The 21,898-nt window shown below is 37.7% G+C and overlaps 1 protein-coding gene across 1 annotated transcript in view; it reads right to left on the reverse strand.

Moving 5' to 3' along the window:
• Nucleotides 1-562: 562 nt before the first annotated feature.
• Nucleotides 563-21,898, reverse strand: part of LOC6040250 — a 22,266-nt gene continuing 930 nt past the window's right edge. The window contains exons 2-3 of the mRNA XM_001849639.2: nucleotides 6,807-6,994; nucleotides 563-1,374 (exon numbers count right to left, since the gene is read on the reverse strand). Coding sequence (XP_001849691.2) covers nucleotides 647-1,374; nucleotides 6,807-6,994 — 916 coding nt within the window. The 3' untranslated portion in view covers nucleotides 563-646. The remainder of the gene's footprint in view (nucleotides 1,375-6,806; nucleotides 6,995-21,898) is intronic.

Raw genomic sequence — 21,898 nt, forward strand, 5'->3', positions numbered from 1 at the left:
GAAAATGTTGTTGGATCGGGGGAATTAGGCTTACATTTTTGGAATGTGTAATTTGGTTGGATTTTCTTTTGTATTTGTTGAAATTTGGGTGAACTTGCGGAAAATCGTGAATTTTGTGGTGTGTGGAGAAATTTGCGAGTAAAAATTTGGGCTTCATTGTGTTGGTGTTGGATTTTTGAGACATTTTGAGAATTTGTGTGTGTCATTTTGTGAATTTTTGAGGAATTGATGTAAAAATGGATTATTTTGGGAGAGTAATTGTGATTTTTTTTGGGAAAATTTGGCCTGCTTGCCAATAACTTATGACACCCCAGCTTAAGATACTCTGGAACACGAGCTCAAACTAACTAGAGATTATCATTCAGTAATTATCCTGTTTAAAATATTTATTACACATAAATATAATAATAAAAAACAGAGCGGAGATTCAGTTTTTACCAACGAAAAATGTTTGGAGACATTTTTTTTTATTTCAAGGACCTTGACGGATTACAAATAAGACACTATATTTTAAAATGTTTTATTCTTAAACAATGAAAATACTGTTCCAACTTATCTACACCTTACTTGTCTAATGATATCATTTGGTAATAAATATTTGGCATAAATTGCTGTTTAATTTTGTCTTCTTCCCCACTCGAACTAATCACTCCTCCGCCCAGGCAAAATTCCTGTACCCAACTCCACCAACTGGCAGCGACCTCTCGTTCCTCTCACTGGTATCGACGGCCGTCACAAACGTGTAGCCATCTCCTTTCAGTCCATCGCTCCCGGCGGTAGTCGTCATCCCCTCACTTCCTCCTCCATCTTTTTCCTTCTCCGTCTCGTAAAACTTCCTCTCAAACAGCCTCGCCGTCCGGTCCTTCATCATCTGCTGCTTCTCGTACTCGTAGAACTTATCGACCAGACTCGCCGCTTGTGGCTCCAGCCGTTCGTCCAGGTTCAGGAACTTGTCCTTCTTCTTGTAGTACCCACTTCCGCTGGAAACGCCCACGTCGTCACTCTGACTCAGCACACTTCCATAACTGCCTCCGTGGTGATGATGGTGGTGATCACTCTGCACGTGATGATGACTTCCCTGATGATGGTCCCAGTCCGGCTTGTCGCTCAACGCGTCCCCGTAACGGAAGGGCGGCCGCTGGGGAAACCCGTACCCGGTGATGCCCGACGGGACGCCAAAACCGTAACCAATCCCGGGAGTAAACAGACTGCCGTAGCCAAACAGGCCCGACACGAACAGAGCGATCTTGCCCAGTATCAGAGCTTTCTTGCTCAGCAGTATGAGCCCGCCGAAGATCAGCGGGAGCAGCGTTGCCAGGTTGAACTTGAGCCCGAGCAGAAACGGGACGACGAAGTTGCGCGTGAGCACGCGAGCTGTGATGCCGGAGAAAGATGAGGAGAGAAGGTAGAGAGAAATGTTTATGGTGAAGTTCGATTGGAGCTTTTTTGAGCTTTTGAGGGGGAAATGAAAGAAATGCTTTCACTAAACTTTGAAGTATACTGTGGCAGTTGGCTAATGTATAGGCATTAAAACAGTTATTACAGTGATGTTAAAAATAATATTACATTTGAGACACTGAAAGTTTTATTTCGAGTTGCATTTGCAATAAACTTTATAAAAAAAAAGTTTCAGATAGGCTTGAAATTAAGCTAATTAAATTAGTAAAATGTAAAATTGTCATTTAAACACAAAATATGATCAAAAACCAATTTTTCGACAATTTGGGTCAATTCTAAGGACAGATTCAGATTCAGTGGCCAAAATTACATGAAAAAACATATATTTGGACAAAATTCGAAATTCGTTAGGGTGGTCCCATAAGGTTTTCCCTTAAAAATTAGACTTTTTCAAATGGCGATATCTCGAGTATAATGAAAAACACCCCTGAGATTTTTTCAGCGTTTGTACTGCTGGATCTGCAACCTGGCGCTGAAAATTTGGATTGCGTCTTATCGAGATATATAAGTTTTAAATTTGCATCTTTTTTACCTTAAAATCGATGGAACTTTTGACCTTTTAGTTCAAATGAACTTGTCAAGAAATAAAAATGTCTGTTTTTAGAGCTCTAAAAGTGCCCCGAATACCACTTTTCTTTAAAACTTAACCCTGATAGCCACGTTCAAAAAACTGATTTTGAAGGTTTGCCCAGATGCTTTCTATAAATTTGGTCGTAGAAGGCGTAGATTACGAGAAAAAATTTTGGTGTCTTCCACAAAGTTGCTTGGATTTCTACAAGACAAAAAAAAATCCAAAAAATATTCCTGAAAAGTTAGATTTTCAAAATCACCCTAATAGTAAACCATCCTAATTTCCAACCAAACCAAAAGTTGCCCCTTTTTCATATGCAACAACTTTTCTCAAGACACCAAAACTTCATCATTTTACAGAAAATCCATTTTCCACCTAATTTTGCGATCTGAACCACTGTTGGCACTGGTTGGCAGTTGGACTCGCAATCCAAAGGTATTCAGATCAAATCCCAGGGTGGATGGAAGCTTAGGTGAAAAAGAGGTTAGGATTGTCTCACCGTTTCAAGCCTTCGGACACCTAAAAGCCATATTATTAAACGAACAATTTTGATGGATTTTATTTAACGATCATCGGTAAGGTTTCTCGTGCATTTTGGCAATAAGTTTGGCGTGGATTAACACCATAACTTCAGCCTGTCAGTAAATTTGTGCGATAAAACTTTTTCCAGAAAATCCAAAATTGTAAGTTAATTGCAACTATGGGATCATCCATAAACCACGTGGACACTTTAAGGAGGGGGGGTAGGGCAATTGTCCACGCTTTATACAGAAAAGTTGTTTTTTTTTTGTTTGGACATCTGTCACGAGGGGAGGGGGGGGGGGGGGTTGAGATTTCCAAAAAGTGGGGGCAAGGTTGCCAGGTCAAAATTTAAAACAAGTCTGGAAAAGTGCCGATAAATACATGTGGCAAGCACCAGACGGATGGGAGTGAGGTGGCAAAATTTGTTTGTAGAAATATGGAACAGCTAAATTTGCATTTTAAAAATACTAGGCTTTAAAACAGGGCTGTGGAGTCGGAGTCGGAGTCGGAGCCGGAGTCAGTGGAGTCGGGTCTTTTTGGGGACCTGGAGTCGGAGTCGGAGTCGGAGTCATCAAAACTCGAACAGCTGGAGTCGGAGTCGGAGCCGGAGTCGGCTAAATTTTATGAGCTGGAATCGGAGTCGGAGTCGGAGCCGAAGATTCCTGATAACCCGGAGTCGGAGTCGGAGCCGGAGTTATGTTAAATTCAACAAAAAATATGTTTTTTTTTATTGTTCAGTATTTCCTACATAACAGCTTTATTTACAAAACAACTTATATTTTTAATTGATTTATCAGATGCCATTATGTATTTGAAACTTTTTATTGTGATTGAAAAGCTCTAATTGTGTTATTACACTATAATCACTAAATGATAACCTCTTACCCATGTATCATAGTAGTATCATAATTCATAAAATAATAAAAAAATATTGGTTATGTAGTCAGACTATATTTATGTTCCCTTTCAATTCAAATTTGACCAAATTTCATTCAGTTATTTCTGAAAAAAGTACACACAAAGTCATCTTTTACCCCGATAGCGAATGTCTTAGAGGTTTTAAGTTAAATCATTTTTAGGAAGAAATTACGAGGTACATAAAAAGATTATAAATAGTAATAATCACTGTTTTTGCAGATCGAAATAGTCACTGACAGTTTAACTTTTGTAACAAATAATCAACGATAATAACAATCTCTTACTTGAAACTCAACATGCGCATTTTGTTTATAAGAAAATCAAAGCATTTTGTTTACAAGAAAATCAAAGTGTTGCATTTAAAATAATTTAAACTAACAAAAAGTGTCAAAAGAAGTTGCAACAAATTTGAAATAATCATTGATTGTTGATGTTGATGGTGATTTTAGGTCAACTATTTTGATATCGTTGCAAATCATCGTTGAACAAATCTCAAGAATTCAGTACAAAAATGAACTAATAAAAAAATAAAATATAGGATTTTAATTTATTTTTCAAATATTATAAATAAAAAACAAAGAATCAAAATATTATCAACTGGTACGAATTTTCTCATACTGTATGTCTTACGCCAATATGACGGAAGGTGATAATCATTGCAAATCAATGTTCCTTAAAAAAAATGAAATATTTGTGACCTAGAAAATATTTTACTTGTGGATATCTGTTTTTGTTATATTTTAAGTTTTTTTTTATATATTTTGATGGAGGCGCAAGATCATCCATAAAGCTTCGTTTTAGTTGAAGATTCACGAAGTATCGTGCACCTCCTTTTTAAAGTATATAAAATTTTAAAATTAAAATAAATTAAAAATTTCCAGGTTAAAATATTTTCCTTATCACAAATATTTGAAAAGGACATCTAAAGCGTCTTTTCCACGAAGAAATTGTTTAGATACATTGATTTGCAATAATAATCTCCTTCAGCCATGGCGTGATGTCCATGTACGTCTTAACAAAAAACAAAAAAAAGTTTCGTTTAAAATTGTCATTTAAAAAACAAGGTGCCTGTCACTGTGCTTCTTACAAATGTCAGCCTGAAAGTTAGCAAATTGAATTTTAATATTTAAGGCCAGATTTCTTTTTGTTATTCATTCAAAAATAACAATTTAATATTTAAATTTATTAGCTTTGAAAAAAATATTTTCAAATTTGAGGTTAAGCAAGTAAATCCAAATTTACTTACAAAACTGTTCTTCTCAAAATGCCTCTAAAACTGAAGATATTTTTTGATTTCTGTTTCCATAACGTATAAAACTTGTAACCTAGAAACTTTTTTCTGTTTATTTATTTTACTTTACTTTTACTTAACTTATTTTTCTTGAGAAAAACATGACGCTTAGAGAGTATTTAAATAATCCTATTTACCAATGTTTTAAAAATAATTAACTAATAATAGTTAACTAACTTTTGAAACATTTAAAAACATGTGGAGTCGGAGTCGGAGTCGGAGCCAACCATTTGTTGATAGATGGAGTCGGAGTCGGAGTCGGAGTCGGCTAGAGTTGATAGGCCGGAGTCGGAGTCGGAGTCGGAGCCAACCATTTGTTGATAGATGGAGTCGGAGTCGGAGTCGGAGTCGGCTAGAGTTGATAGGCCGGAGTCGGAGTCGGAGTCGGAGCCAACCATTTGTTCAAAGCCGGAGCCGGAGTCGGAGTCGGAGTCAGCTAATCTGAGAAAGCCGGAGTCGGAGTCGGAGTCGGAGTCGTTTGAAATATGACCCGACTCCGCAGCCCTGCTTTAAAAACTGCAACATGAAAAGAAGAATCTTGTGATTGCCACGTTCATGTAAATCAGAAAATAATCCAAAATCTGATGAAGACTTAAAATCTGGCCAAATCATTCAAAATCGAGAATAGAGCATGATTTATTTCTATTCTTTCGGGCACTTTGAAAATCTGGCATTCTCAAATTTATCTGGTATCCTGCCAACAATGGAGGGGGGGGACATAAATTCGAAATGCATTGATTAAATGATTGTTAAAGTCCAATTTCGTCATATTCACTGAATAATATTTTGTAAAGTTTGATTTTGTAAAATTTAAATTGCACTGACAAACACAGGAGCGGCCGTGGCTGACTGGTTACGGTGTTCGCTTTGTAAGCGAATGGTTCTGGGTTCGATGCTCATCTGCTCCCAACGAGAAAGATTAGAACACAGAAATTAGAAATGACGAATATTTTTTTTTTTTTATTTTTGAATATGAACGAAAAATCAAAGTCGCTCGAGGCGGGGTTCTATCCCCCGTCCATTGGGTTGGTAAGCAAAAATGCTAACCACTAGGCCATGACGACTTGGTGAACCTGGACTGGAATTAGGAATACTATTACAGAGAGCGAGTTGTGGCGCTATTTTCACGGCAATAGTGTCCAGGGCATTCGTGGAAATACAATGTCCCATCCCAGAGGGTCCCGGAGTACCAAACCTTCTTAGCATGGTGCTCCCAACGAATACAACCAAATCTCGGAGCGTATGGTGGTGTGTCCCCACGCTTCTTCCTCCCCTGTCGATTCAGAATTGTGTTGTTGTTCGAACACTTAGTACTCAAACTCAACCCAATTACGAATCACTTCTGCGATACGGCTTTACGCAGTAAGCCTGGCCGCTTTAACGCTTGTGATGTCTCAATGCATTTCAATGCAATGGCGCACTACAAATGTTAATAAATGACAAGAAGAGTGCTAGGCGACATCTAACCTAAGGCACTCTCCAGGATCCCTTCGAAAGATTGGCTGCGCTAGGGTCTGATTAGATTAGATTAGATTAGATTTAAATTGCACTGACAAACAAAATTTCTGCGCATGCTATACTAGAGCGTAAAAATGAACTCTTGGGTCCCCAAAAACACAAAAAAAAGAAACGCGTGCACTTTGAATTTTTCAAATATATTTAGACAACGCTGAATGGTTTCTATCCAAACCGCTATTTATTCCTCGATTTCATCTGCAAACGCCTTTTGGAAACTATAATTGAACGTCAAAGTGTTGATATGTCAACATTAGGTGCCTGTCGAAATGACGTGCTGTTCCTCGTAGAGGTGCATTTGAGACTTTTTGATTAAGTTATCTGGAATCACTTCCAAGAAAAAAGCTAACACTCCAGCAATCATTAACCAAGCTTCGCTCTGCAACTCACAGTGAAAGCATTTCTCTCGCCTCTCCCTCACTTTTAGGCAATATTCGCCGCACGTAAAGCTTTTCGCCCACCGCAAGGAGCTTTCACAACCAAAGCTTTTATCTACCAAATTTCTTCTCTCTCTCCCGTTTTTCTACTTACCGGTGGACTTTTCATGCTCGTGGAACGTCCGCTCGTCGTTGGCGGCGCTCGGATCGAGCACAAACTCCAGCACGCCGTTCGCCCCCAATGTTGGCCCCACCTTGAGCTTCAGCCCTGGATAGATGATGGCCATGTCCCACTGGAGTTGGCGCTGGGAAATCACGGCACCTGCATTTTCCAGTATTCCTCTGCGAGGTGAGGGGATTTGGGCGGAAGTCACAAAAGAGAAGATAGGATTAGGGGGATGTTCACAGTGAAAAAATCATTAGAAAAAATAACTTTTAATCTTTTATTCTATTTTTCGATGAAGATTAATTTATAGAATTGACCGTGATTTATTTTTTTTTTGTTAAATTTTTAGAGTGTAAGGCACCTAACTCCTCTCCTAAGAATGTGAATTAATTGTCACTGTTTGGAATTGCAGCTGGCTTAGTTCAAAGGAGTAAGGTCACAACATGGGATACAGAACAGGTGACATTTATTGTGCCACGTAACACAGAATGGGTGGTTTTCGAGGGGATGGGTTGGTGGGTGGTAAACTGTTTATGACGTTCTTCCTGCCTGTCGGCCTTCCTGGTGTATGTGAATAGCTCTTTGTTGTGACGGTTAGCACTCTTTGCTATAGGTGTTAATGGGCTGTAATAATAATAATGGGGTGCTAAAGAGCATATGAATAGCACAAGTGGTAATTGGTGTGACAGTTGTAGTTGGCATGAGAAGTCTGCAATTGTATCGATATTATCTTCACTGGTAGTCTCGAATCGAAGAAAACGTTACTGCACCCAGACAAATATGCTATACCATAACAATCATGGATTGAACAGCTGTCCCAATTTGCCCAATGAGTCCTGATTCACCCTAGATGACTGCATTCCGACAACAGGTAAATTATTGTAACAATAGGTTTTTTAACATTGTAAGTCTTTTTTTACAATTATATATTAAATCCGATTGTTTTTAATTTGGCCTGTATATAAAAAAAAACACAAAATGACAATACCTTTCTGTATTCTTAAAACAATCTTTTTGAAAAAAAAGGAATGGATTTCTCGTAATTTGAATGAAAATTTTTAGTGGTTGAAAAATATTCCAAAATGTATAAACTCTTCAAAGAAAATCAAATTATTGAACGACTCTCCCTGTGTCGATATCGAAAGGACCAATGAGGAAGAGAGGAAATCAGATTGAAGACATAGAAAAATCCATGTTTTGAATCACTGGAATTTGCGAGATCCTCAGAAATTTTTTTACATTTGTTATATTTTTCATGCTTAGAATCCTATAATTAGCTCAATGCTGGTGATAATCTAAGCTTTAATCTTGGCAAGGACAGCAATACAGTTAAAACTGTTTTTTTATGTTCTTTGTTGTGCTTCGGATTTTGAATGAAACTCAATTTTCAATCCAATATGATTTAAATCAAATTAGTTTCTTATTAATAGATTTCTTTTATTTGTTATTTATATAGCATGACTACAGAAGCTTAAAAAATTCTTTGAACTGTAAATTTTTTTTTCAAATGTTTCATGTATTAACATTGAAAATTGGACCATTAGTTGCTGAGATATTTCATTAAAAAATTGTGGGTTATTTTGGTTAGATTTAGAAAACTTCAATTTTCGTGTTTCTTTTTCTTAAAGCGGCTCTATCTCAGCAACCCAAGGTCCAATCATCAATGTCTCTTGGACAATTTTATAGCAAATTTTCTGAACCTAAAAAAATAGAAATGGTCACTAATGGTCACTTTTTTTAAAAAAAATCGAAAAACTGCAAATATTTTGCAAAAATCAAACTTTCGGTGACTATATCTTGAAAACGGAGCTCTCTATCAAAAAATCTCTAAAGTATTTTTCAATTGCAAATTCAATTTTGCATTACAATAATGTCAAATGTGTTTTTGCATGAAACTTCGATTTTTTTCCAATAATCACTATTTTTTCAAAAATTCATAGCTCGGCGGCAGATTTTTTGACCATGTTTCTCTATGGCTCAAAAGTTGTGGATTTTTGTCTCCTAAAACATATAAAAAATCTCGAAAATCAAAAATTACGTATTTTGGGAAATTGAGTTTTAGTAAAAGAACTAACTTTATCCACCTGTGTGGTTGATGCCTTCCTCACTTTTTACCAACAATGGGTAATATGAGTGGTTTGGACACATATTTCAGCTATTTTTTTAGGTCAAGAAAAATAAGTACACAGATTTAACTTAAGTTGTCATAACTCGAGACAGGGTTGCCAGATTTTCTATTATGTGGACTCGTTGGAAAGGTCTCTTGATTACCTAACCAACGATGGGTCGGATGATGGATCCGGACATTGTTTACATACATTTAAGTGAGATCCGGCTTCAAAAAAGTACATAAATATCACTTAAGTGGTCATAACTCGAGGCAGGGTTGCCAGATCTTCAATTATGTGGACTCGTTGGAAAGATCTCTCGATTACCTAACCAATGATGGGTCGGATGATGGATCCGGACATCGTTTACATGCATTTAAGTGAGATCCGGCTTCAAAAAAGTACATAAATATAACTAAAGTGGTCATAACTCGAGACAGGGTTGCCAGATCTTCAATGTTGTGGACTCGTTGGAAAGGTCTCTTGATTATCTAATCAATGATGGGTCGGATGATGGATCCGGACATCGTCAACATGCATTTAAGTGAGATCCAGCTTCAAAAAAGTACATAAATATCACTTAAGTGGTCATAACTTGAGACAGGGATGCCAGATCTTCGATGTTGTGGACTCGTTGGAAAGGTCTTTTGATAACCTAACCAACGATGGGTCGGATGATGGATCCGGACATCGTTTACATGCATATAATTGAGATCCGGATATATGTGAAAACACATTTTTATACATAACTTTTGAACTACTTATCGAAACTTCAAACAATTCAATAGCGATGTATGGGACCCTAAACCAAGTCGAATGCAACTGGTTCGATCAAAATCGGTTCAGCCAGTGCTGAGAAAACTTGGCAAGATTTTTGAACACATACATACATACACACACACATACACACACACATACACACACACATACACTTACACACACACACACATACACACACACAGACATTTGTTCAGTTTTCGATTCTGAGTCGATATGTATATATGAAGGTGGGTCTTCGAGCTTTTAATAAAAAGTTCATTTTTAGAGCAGGATTATAGCCTTACCTCAGTGAGGAAGGCAAAAAAAGTTGATTAAAAAATCTGCAATTTTTTTCCGTGTTCCTATTTTTTTCTCAAAAGTCCTCAACAATACCTGCAACTTTGCCGAAGACACTAAATCGATCAGAAAATTCACTCAAAAGTTACAGTTGTTTGAATATTTACATACAATTTTTGTATGGACAGCAGCCAAAATTGTATGGAGACTTCTATGGGTGAACCAATGACGCAAAATAGCTTATTTGGTCATAGGGAAGGCCCCACAAAGTTGAGCCAAATAATAAAACACAAATAAAATCCATTTCCGGTTTTGGTAGAGAATTGGTCAATATTGATTTTATCTCTTCGTTTCAAAATCATTCCTGAAGTTCACGAAAGTTTAAAATTTATATGGTTGTCAATGGTTACACGGTATATTTTTTCGAGAACTTTAAGATGGATTCATGTTAATATCCATCATATTTCTTATAAATATGCCTCGTTTGAATAGGAATTCAGTTCAGAAATTTTGAAGAAGGTCACTTTTTATTTTACGTAATTGAGTATAACTCTGCTTATATTGAATCAAAATGGATACCTTTTTTATGGGAATTGTTCAGGAACCTGTTCTCTTCAATGTGAGGATAGAGTTTTTAAAACACAATTTTGGAAGAGGATTTAAAACATAACTTTGGAAACCTTTTGGGCTTTTACATGAAATACTGTAAGCGCAGTGCACAGCAAAAAAGGGAAATTATGGAATGTTGAAAATTTGATAGGTTTCTCTTTTATTGAGTAAAATTACCAAACAAATATATTAAAATATGAACCTGATGAATAATCACCAAAAAGAGACAACAAAAAAACATTTATACCACATTAAAACCAATACAGAACATTCAGATTTATAGACATTGACGCTACCTCGAATGTACAACCGATTGAAAAAGACATTTGATTTTGAATTGATATGTTCATTGATTTTATAAATAACAAACTGTTGGAAACGGGCTACTCACACCCTCATTTTACTCAAATTTAAGTAAATTTACTCAGTCCTCATACTCACGGTGAGTATCGAGAGTGGTTGCTTTGAGGAAGCCTACTTGATTTGTGAGTGTGAGTGGTTTTCCGAACTCTGGAAAATTCATCATTTTCTTATGTAATATTACACTTTTTTGACACAAAATCAGTCACCATTTCCTGATGAATTTTACTAATGAAAAATTTATGTGTGTTTTAAGCTCAAATTTGTTTCCGGACATTCTGTTACCGTATTTTCATGACTTATTGTATAAAGAAAGGATTTTTATTCGGTCGTATTGAGGTTTCCAGCATTGATTTTGGGGTATTACAAAGAAAAGGCTATTAATCTGTTTAATTTGGTTTGGGCAATTTTTATTGGAGGTCAAACATGTAATTTAAAGTTTTTTGAAGAATGTTCTTTTGAAAAATTGAGGGATTAGAACATGAACCCATTAATTTTAATCGACTTTTCTGAAAAAAAATCTTTTACAATCGAAAAATAATCTTTAGAAAAAAAGATGCTCTAGATGTTGCCAAATATCAGACTTGCCTAATTTTTGTCTTAAGTTTGTTCTAGTAAACACCGAGGTTGTTTTAGATAGAAATGTTCTTGTAAAAGATTTGAAAAAAATTTTTGAATTATTGTGCAACAAATTTCGAAGTAATTTACAAACATAACACAATTATCCGATGGCCTTGGAAAAAAATCACTTCGGATAATTGAATCATAATAAAATCAGTTGTCTAATTTTTAACTGTCGCGCTTAGGTATAACCCCTTAACTATGCTAAAGTATAATTTTCAAATTCAAGATAGCGGCCAAAATGACGATGATGATTAAAGAAAAAATGCATTTTGTAATGTAAAAGACAATCTTTAATGGGAATTTGATGTTAAAAGTTAGAAAATTAAGAAAAAATACGAAAAGTTTTTCTTGTTCATGATTTGATTATCAGAAGTAAGTAAGTAAATCTTTCCCAGTTCCTGAGGGGAACACCCTTGAAGAGTATCGGGGCCGGCATTTACAAAGCGGATTCAGTGGCAGTTTCATTCTCAACTTAATGTTAACATGTTAAGGTTAATGTTAACATTCCATAGGTCGCCTCCCTAAGGTGTCGTGATAAGGTCCAGTTTGTGACGATACACTACCTTCCCTTTACTAAGCAATCGATTTCAGAAGGGAAAAGATCACCAGTTGTGTTGGTCCGAGCCGGGATTTGAACCCCGATCTACCGCTTACGAGGCGGAAGCGTTACCACTGGGCTACGGTTTGATTATCAGAACTTCGGATAATTGAGTCTGTACTGTAATTGATACATATAAATTAGCTCTCATGTTACTTTTGAATAATTATTTATTAATTAATCCCATGTTTCCAATTAAATTTAAAGTTTCCTATAGAAATGAAAAATGTATCTTTCTTTTTAAACTGTACATATGACCTTTGTTGCGAATTTCGCACCAACGCAGCCTTTGAAAATTCGATCAAACATCTGCAAAAATTAAATGTACTCCACCCACGATTCTCGCTGCAGGCGAATGCTTCAATATCCGAGCTTATTATAATTAATCTCCCATTCGACGCTGTCGTGCTATCATGTCGTACGTTGCTTTTTGACGTTCCGAGACTAACGTGACCTTGAATAAACAAAAACGAGAGCACGCAATGTAAACAATAACAAACTCGTTTTGTTTGGCTGACCATTCTGTGTTTCGTCCCGAAGTTTGGTTAAATTTGGTTGCCGGTGTCCCAAGTTATAATTGAAAATGTGTCGCACTTACATTAATTTTCTGGCTGTGTCAAGATAGCACGACAAGATTGAAACTTCTTTCATATGAAGACTGACAAAAAGTCACGGAGCTTTTTTGGGATTTATTGAATATCTCAGGATTGAAAACGAATTTTGGTGTTCTGTGAAAGTCAAAAGATGAGGCATTGTGAGATGCACAAAATGGCGTTCTTAACTCAATTTGGCCCAAAATGCACGTACGACAAGTAAGCACGACTGCTACACATTGATGAATGTTTCACCGAAGTCATGCGATATGAAATTGCCAGTATTTACCGAGCAATTTCGTACGCCCTCTCGAAACATTCGAAGCAAACAAAATTCGGCAATCAAATAATTGCAATTCGGTGTTTTTGAGCTCTCTTAAGCTGGCTTACTTTTTTTTTTTTCTTGTTTCTGTCTATCCAATTCCATCGATCGCGGTATTAACCCCGATTACCGGATTAGTGTGCGGCGTTGGCCGAATTTGGCAGTGTGCTGATTCAAAATCGCACTCTCCCTCGATAAAGCTCATCCACCTACACTTGCCCCACACATTTCCCGGCCACTTGCTGTCCCGAGCAGACGGTAATAACAAAATTAGTGCCATTTCAATAACAAATACTGTTAAAATAACAAAAAGTGTTATGGAATATTCTTGCAAAACACATTTTTGCTAAGAGTTTAATAACAATTTATGTTGTGATAACAAAATTTGGTATTGGTCTGATTTTGATTGAAAGCCAAAAAAATTAGAATAACATATTTTGTTATGGAAGAATACCTCCAATTGTTATTGGGATGATCGGACTAATTGTTAAAATAACAAAAAATAATAACAGAGATTTGTTCGGGACCATCCATAAACCACATGGAAACTTTAGGGGGGGGGGGGCGGGTGGGAGGGGGTTATGGCGATTTTCCACGCTCCATACAAAAAAGATTTTTTTTTTCATGGACAATTGTCCACGTGGTTTCTGGATGGTCCCTTCTAAGAATAACTCAAAATGTTTTTAGTCTATTATTAAAATCATAACGATGAATAACAAATCTTGTTATAAATAACATAAAATGTTATTGGCCTAGTACTTTCAAATATCAAAAAATTTTATTCCCAAGTTATTTCCGTCTGCTCGGGGTGTGCAACATTGATGCCAACGGTAGCTCTCCATTGCCACACACTATTACAAATTTCTCCCACCCTTGAAATTTCACCTCCCCCGGCAGCACCCACTCAACCACCCCCAATTGTAGCGGATTAATTCAGCTCGTATTTGTGCTTGGTTGAGCCGTCATGTGCCGCTTTGAATCCAGCTTATTTTTATTTTATGAAGAACACACTCTGGAAGCAATTTCCCAAACTAGCCCCAACCTACGGTCGACCAAAGTTGGCATCAAACATCAAATGAAGGATAAGTTTGGGACCATATGAGAGGGTGTACGCTGCCGGTACGAAATGCACGAGTGGCATCCCCCCACCTACTTGTTCAAACTCGTTGCCTCGTTTGGAATTCAGCACGGAAGCTTCACTCAATCACATCAAATTGGCTCGTGAGTGCCATTGCCAAGCTTCGGTGAAAGAATTTGGCTCCACCGCCACTACGCTGCTGCTACTACACTACTCGACAAAACAAAACTTGTGTCAAGGGATTGACGATATCTCATCCGTTCCTGAGAGAAAAGGCATCCCCGAATCCGATGCAATCGACAGAATTTGATTTTATGTCCACGCGGACTGATGCGAATCTGGTAAATTTTTTTACATAAAAAATCGAACAATTTAAAAAAAAAACCATGCGTCTCCTCCCAATTATATGAGCCATCTACAAGAATATGGAAGCGCCTGGTGCATAGCCATTTCCTTTAAGCACAACGGAAACAACCAATACAAATGTATAAAAAAGTTGTCAAGTTCTCGGGGGGTCCACAGCTAGCATTTTTTGTACGATTATAAAAAATAAATATTGAAAGTTTAAAATTAATTTATTTAAAAAACATATTTTTTGATATATTTATTCACTAAAATTTTATGTATCTCAAAGGTCTATGGGTACTTCGGGATGTCCATGGTCATCCAAGGACTGCCTGGAGTTAAGATCTACGAGTCTACCGCCGTAACAAGCAAGAGGTCGTCGGATTTTGACCCCGGATCTTGTGCGTATAGCATCAGTGCATATGGTAGACTACTGTATGAATGTGTTGGGATGTTCATGGTCATCCAAGGACTGCCTGGAGTTAAGATCTACGAGTCTACCGCCGTAACAAGCAAGAGGTCGTCGGATTTTGACCCCGGATCTTGTGCGTATAGCATCAGTGGATATGGTAGACTACTGTATGAATGTGTTGGGATGTCCATGGTCATCCGAGGGCTCCCTGGAGTTAAGATCTACGAGTCTACCGCCGTAACAAGCAAGAGGTCGTCGGATTTTGACCCCGGATCTTGTGCGTATAGCATCAGTGGATATGGTAGACTACTGTATGAATGTGTTGGGATGTCCATGGTCATCCGAGGACTCCCTGGAGTTAAGATCTACGAGTCTACCGCCGTAACAAGCAAGAGGTCGTCGGATTTTGACCCCGGATCTTGTGCGTATAGCATCAGTGCATATGGTAGACTACTGTATGAATGTGTTGGGATGTCCATGGTCATCCGAGGACTCCCTGGAGTTAAGATCTACGAGTCTACCGCTGTAACAAGCAAGAGGTCGTCGGATTTTGACCCCGGATCTTGTGCGTATAGCATCAGTGGATATGGTAGACTACTGTATGAATGTGTTGGGATGTCCATGGTCATCCGAGGACTCCCTGGAGTTAAGATCTACGAGTCTACCGCCGTAACAAGCAAGAGGTCGTCGGATTTTGACCCCGGATCTTGTGCGTATAGCATCAGTGCATATGGTAGACTACTGTATAAATGTGTTGGGATGTACATGGTCATCCAAGGACTGCCTGGAGTTAAGATCCACGAGTCTACCGCCGTAACAAGCAAGAGGTCGTCGGATTTTGACCCCGGATCATGTGCGTATAGCATCAGTGCATATGGTAGACTACTATATGAATGTGTTGGGATGTCCATGGTCATCCGAGGACTCCCTGGAGTTAAGATCTACGAGTCTACCGCCGTAACAAGCAAGAGGTCGTCGGATTTTGACCCCGGATCTTGTGCGTATAGCATCAGTGGATATGGTAGACTACTGTATGAATGTGTTGGGATGTCCATGGTCATCCGAGGACTCCCTGGAGTTAAGATCTACGAGTCTACCGCTGTAACAAGCAAGAGGTCGTCGGATTTTGACCCCGGATCTTATGCGTATAGCATCAGTGGATATGGTAGACTACTGTATGAATGTGTTGAGATGTCCATGGTCATCCGAGGACTCCCTGGAGTTAAGATCTACGAGTCTACCGCCGTAACAAGCAAGAGGTCGTCGGATTTTGACCCCGGATCTTGTGCGTATAGCATCAGTGGATATGGTAGACTACTGTATGAATGTGTTGGGATGTCCATGTTCATCCGAGGACTCCCTGGAGTTAAGACTTACGAGTCTACCGCCGTAACAAACAAGAGGTCGTCGGATTTTGACCCCGAATCTTGTGTGTATAGCATCAGTGCATATGGTAGACTACTGTATGAATGTGTTGTGATGTTCATGGTCTAGTAGTCTACCATATGCACTAATGCTAAACACACAAGATTCGGGGTCAAAATCCGACAACCTCTTGCTTGTTACGGCGGTAGACTCGTAGATCTTAACTCCAGGGAGTCCTCGGATGACCATGGACATCCCAACACATTCATACAGTAGTCTACCATATCCACTGATGCTTTACGCACAAGATCCGGGGTCAAAATCCGACGACCTCTTGCTTGTTACGGCGGTAGACTCGTAGATCTTAACTCCAGGGAGTCCTCAGATGACCATGGACATCCCAACACATTCATACAGTAGTCTACCATATGCACTGATGCTATACGCACAAGATCCGGGGTCAAAATCCGACGACCACTTGCTTGTTACGGCGGTAGACTCGTAGATCTTAACTCCAGGGAGTCCTCAGATGACCATGGACATCCCAACACATTCATACAGTAGTCTACCATATCCACTGATGCTATACGCACAAGATCCGGGGTCAAAATCCGACGACCTCTTGCTTGTTACAGCGGTAGACTCGTAGATCTTAACTCCAGGGAGTCCTCGGATGACCATGGACATCCCAACACATTCATATAGTAGTCTACCATATGCACTGATGCTATACGCACATGATCCGGGGTAGAAATCCGACGACCTCTTGCTTGTTACGGCGGTAGACTCGTAGATCTTAACTCCAGGCAGTCCTTGGATGACCATGAACATCCCAACACATTCATACAGTAGTCTACCATATGCACTGATGCTATACGCACAAGATCCGGGGTCAAAATCCGACGACCTCTTGCTTGTTACGGCGGTAGACTCGTAGATCTTAACTCCAGGGAGTCCTCGGATGACCATGGACATCCCAACACATTATTACAGTAGTCTACCATATCCACTTATGCTATACGCACAAGATCCGGGGTCAAAATCCGACGACCTCTTGCTTGTTACAGCGGTAGACTCGTAGATCTTAACTCCAGGGAGTCCTCGGATGACCATGGTTATCCCAACACATTCATACAGTAGTCTACCATATGCACTGATGCTATACGCACATGATCCGGGGTCAAAATCCGACGACCTCTTGCTTGTTACGGCGGTAGACTCGTAGATCTTAACTCCAGGCAGTCCTTGGATGACCATGAACATCCCAACACATTCATACAGTAGTCTACCATATGCACTGATGCTATACGCACAAGATCCGGGGTCAAAATCCGACGACCTCTTGCTTGTTACGGCGGTAGACTCGTAGATCTTAACTCCAGGGAGTCCTCGGATGACCATGGACATCCCAACACATTCATACAGTAGTCTACCATATCCACTGATGCTATACGCACAAGATCCGGGGTCAAAATCCGACGACCTCTTGCTTGTTACGGCGGTAGACTCGTAGATCTTAACTCCAGGGAGTCCTCGGATGACCATGGACATCCCAACACATTTATATAGTAGTCTACCATATGCACTGATGCTATACGCACATGATCCGGGGTCAAAATCCGACGACCTCTTGCTTGTTACGGCGGTAGACTCGTAGATCTTAACTCCAGGCAGTCCTTGGATGACCATGGACATCCCGAAGTACCCATAGACCTTTGAGATACATAAAATTTTAGTGAATAAATATATTTAAAAATATGTTTTTTAAATAAATTAATTTTAAACTTTTAATATTTATTTTTTATAATCGTACAAAAAATGCTAGCTGTGGACCCCCCGAGAACTTGACAACTTTTTTATACATTTGTATTGGTTGTTTCCGTTGTGCTTAAAGGAAATGGCTATGCACCAGGCGCTTCCATATTCTTGTAGATGGCTCATATAATTGGGAGGAGACGCATGGTTTTTTTAAATTGTTCGATTTTTATGTTAAAAATTTACCAGATTCGCATCAGTCCGCGTGGACATAAAATCAAATTCTGTCGATTGCATCGGATTCGGGGATGCCTTTTCTCTCAGGAACGGATGAGATATCGTCAATCCCTTGACACAAGTTTTGTTTTGTCGAGTAGTGCTATCAGAGTATGGTTTTGTTGTGTACATTGCAAATCCAGAAAAACCGAAACGTATAGTACAGATGTTCGGCAGCACTGACCAACTTCAACATCGAAAGCTTTCCTGGCAAACGAACGATAGCCGGAAAGAATTTGGAGCTCAGCCAAACTTATCGAGTCAATTTGGGAGGATTTGGAAGAAAATTGAGAGCTTGTTTGTTTGTTTGTTTTTCTGTGTTCTTGGGAAGGGCCAGAATGCAATTTGAGAATTCGTTCCCCTGAGTTTGCCCGAAATGATTGCTAATTTTGTCTGATTCTTGGTTTATCTGCTTTAGATAGGTAGGCACTGTAACATAATTTCCTGTTTTTTGATAAAAGTCATATTATTGGTTGAGGAAATCCCCAGCTTTTCATAGTCATAGAAATTCAATGCAGTTTCAGGCAATCGGTTTACTTCTTGGCAGAATACACTTCCAAATGAAAGCTAAATATCCTGTTTAGGGTAATTGTTAGGGATTAAGAGCAGTCTTCAAGGGGTAAACATCAAATCTAGACCGAGACGGGAATCTCCGGCTCGAACCAATACAACTGGTGATTGTTTCCTTTCTGGATTCGATTGGCTTAGTATTTCGTCAATTGTGTGCTATCTTGTGACAACGAACGACCATTTAGTACTTTTCGAGAAAATCGATTTTTAAAGTTTGTTGGTAAATTATTTCAAAACTATGAATGATAGAGCCTAACTTTTTGAAGCAATCGGTTCGTATACTATCGCTTAACAAACGCTTCAAGTTTCAACTAATTTGGTTGCACCAGTTAAAAGATACAGTAAATAATGTAAACAAAAATCTGAAAAGCCCGTGTCACAAGTGTGTTTCGAAAGTAAAATTGTACTACGTGTCACAAGTGTGCACAGAATTCCCATACAAACTAAAATAAGCTCAAATCCATGGTTTAATCGACTTAATCAGTATATTTTATAAACAAAAGGTTGCATTGCCTTTATAAAGAATGTGTTTATATAAATTTGTGAAAAACAAGAAAAAGAAAGAAAAAAGTTTCCAAAATCGGGTTAAAGCATCTTGTAGTGTTTGTTTAGTATAGTAAAACGTCATCATTAACTCATTTTCGACCAAAATGGTCTATGTCACAAGATAGCACACAGCTGACGATTTATAGACACCTTTGGAAGACGGCCTCTAGAATGTCAACAACTTCAACACCTCAAATTAACGTGGAATTTCCCGTGGATTCCGAACATGTCAAATTTGAGACCAAAAAATTCCATCTTGATGACCTGCAGGCCAAAAGTCACCGTTGTGAAATGTTCATTACAGAAAAATCGTAAAACTATGAGAAAAACTGCGATTTGCCAAAGAGTTAATACTTCAGGCTAATAGTCCATGAAATTCGCTATCTTTAGACCTTTGACCAGATCGCTACGAAATCGGTCTTTTTTTATTAATTTTAATTTTTTAGTTTTTTAATCCGTCTGAAACTTTTTTGGCGCCCTCGGTTGGCCAAAAGAAGCCATTTTGCATCATTAGTTTGTCCTTATAATTTTTCATACTAATCTCGCAGCTGTCCATACAAAAATTATGTATGAAAATTAAAAAAAATGAATCTTTTGAAGGACTTTTTCATCGCTTTGATGTCTTCGGCAATGTTGTAGGTATGGATAAGGACTACCCTGAAAAAAAATGATACACGGTAAAAAAAGTTGATTTTTAATCTCACATTTTTTCACTAAACCTTGATATGCAAAAAAACTCAATTTTTATTTTTCAATTTTCTGATATGTTTTGAGGGACATCAAATGTAATTTTTACAGAAATTTCCAGAACGGGCAAAAAACTTTTCAACTTCATTTTTCGATGCAAAATCGAATTTGCAATTTGCAAAATCGAAAAAGTACTTATATGAAATTTTGATAAAGTTCCCCGTTTTCAAGTTATAGCCAATTTTAGCTGACTTTTTTGAAAATTATTGCAGTTATTAAATTTTAAAATTAGAACCCATGTTTGCCCACCTTTGAAAACAATATTTATGAAAAGCTGAGAAAATTCTCTGTATTATGATTTTTAGAATTTTGTTTAACATTCCAACGCCCAAGGCTCCAAAAAAGTTGGAACGGTAACTTCAACTCGTTGGTTCTCGGGTCTAACTCAACCAATCAAGATGATTCTTCTTTCCAGTGATTTGTTAGGATGTCTAGATGATTCTAGAACTTTGCAGAACATAATTTGATCAAATCTGTAATTTTTGCGATCACAAACATCGATCCAACTTTTTTTTTTCGCGTGTAAAAAAAATTCGCCGAAAATTCTGTGAAGGCAGTCTTTTTAAAAAAAGGTGGAACGATGTTTTCGGTCGCAGTAATTACAGATTTGTGCAAATTAAGTTCTGCAAAGTTCTTGAATCATCTAGACATCCTAACAAATCACAGGAAAGAAGAATCATCTTGATTGGTTGAGTTAGGCCCGAGAACCAACGAGTTGAAGTTACCGTTCCAACTTTTTTGGGAGGCTTGGGCGTCCGTGTAAGTTGGACATACGTTGGGCGTTCCAATGTTAATCGACCCTTACTTGTTGAGATATTGTCATGCAAAAGTTTGAAAATAGGAAAATTGATGTTTTCTAAGTCTCACCCAGACAACCTATTATTTTCTAATGTCGATATCTTATTTTCCGATTTTCAATGTTGAAATATGAAACCATCGTGAAATTTTCTGATCGTTTCGAAAACAATATTTTATTTTTTTTAAATCAAGACGAAAAATTCAAAAGGGCGTTATTTTGAATTCATGGCCCTCTCGAAATGTTTGCCTTGATTTACAAATTTTAAAAGTATTGTTTTCGAAAAGATCGAAAAGTTTAAAGAATCTTTCATATTTCAACATTGAAAAATGAAAGATAAGATATCGACATTAGAAAATAATGGGTTGTTTGGGTGAGACTTACAAAACATAAATTTTCCTGTTTTTAAACCTTTGCATGGCAATATCTAAGCAACTAAGGGTCGTATCAACAAAATTCAAAAAACTCATAAAAAAGAAAATTTTCTCAGCTTTTCATTTTTTTAAGTAGGAACTAATTTACTTTAAACAAATAATAACCGCGACTATTTTCAAAAAAGTGAGCTAAAAATGGCTAAAACTTGAAAACGGTGCACTTTATCAAAATTTCACTACAATACGTTTTGATTGCAAAATCAATTTTACATCGAAAAATTAAGTTGAAAATTTGTCGCGACCAATATTCCGATTTTTTGAAAATTGAGCATTGGTTCAAAAATTCATAACTCAGTCGAAGATTTTTTGGCATTTGATGTCCCCTAAATCATAACAGAAAATAAAAAAAAATGCGTTTTTTTACAAATCGAGTTTTAGTGACAAAAGTAATATTAAAAACATTTTTTTACCTTGTATAATTTTTTTTTTTTCAGAGTATTCCTTATCCATACGTACAACTTTGTAGAAGACATAAAATTGATCTTA

The sequence above is a fragment of the Culex quinquefasciatus genome, chromosome 1 (genome assembly GCF_015732765.1).
Source record: "Culex quinquefasciatus strain JHB chromosome 1, VPISU_Cqui_1.0_pri_paternal, whole genome shotgun sequence".
Lineage (NCBI taxonomy): Eukaryota > Metazoa > Arthropoda > Insecta > Diptera > Culicidae > Culex > Culex quinquefasciatus.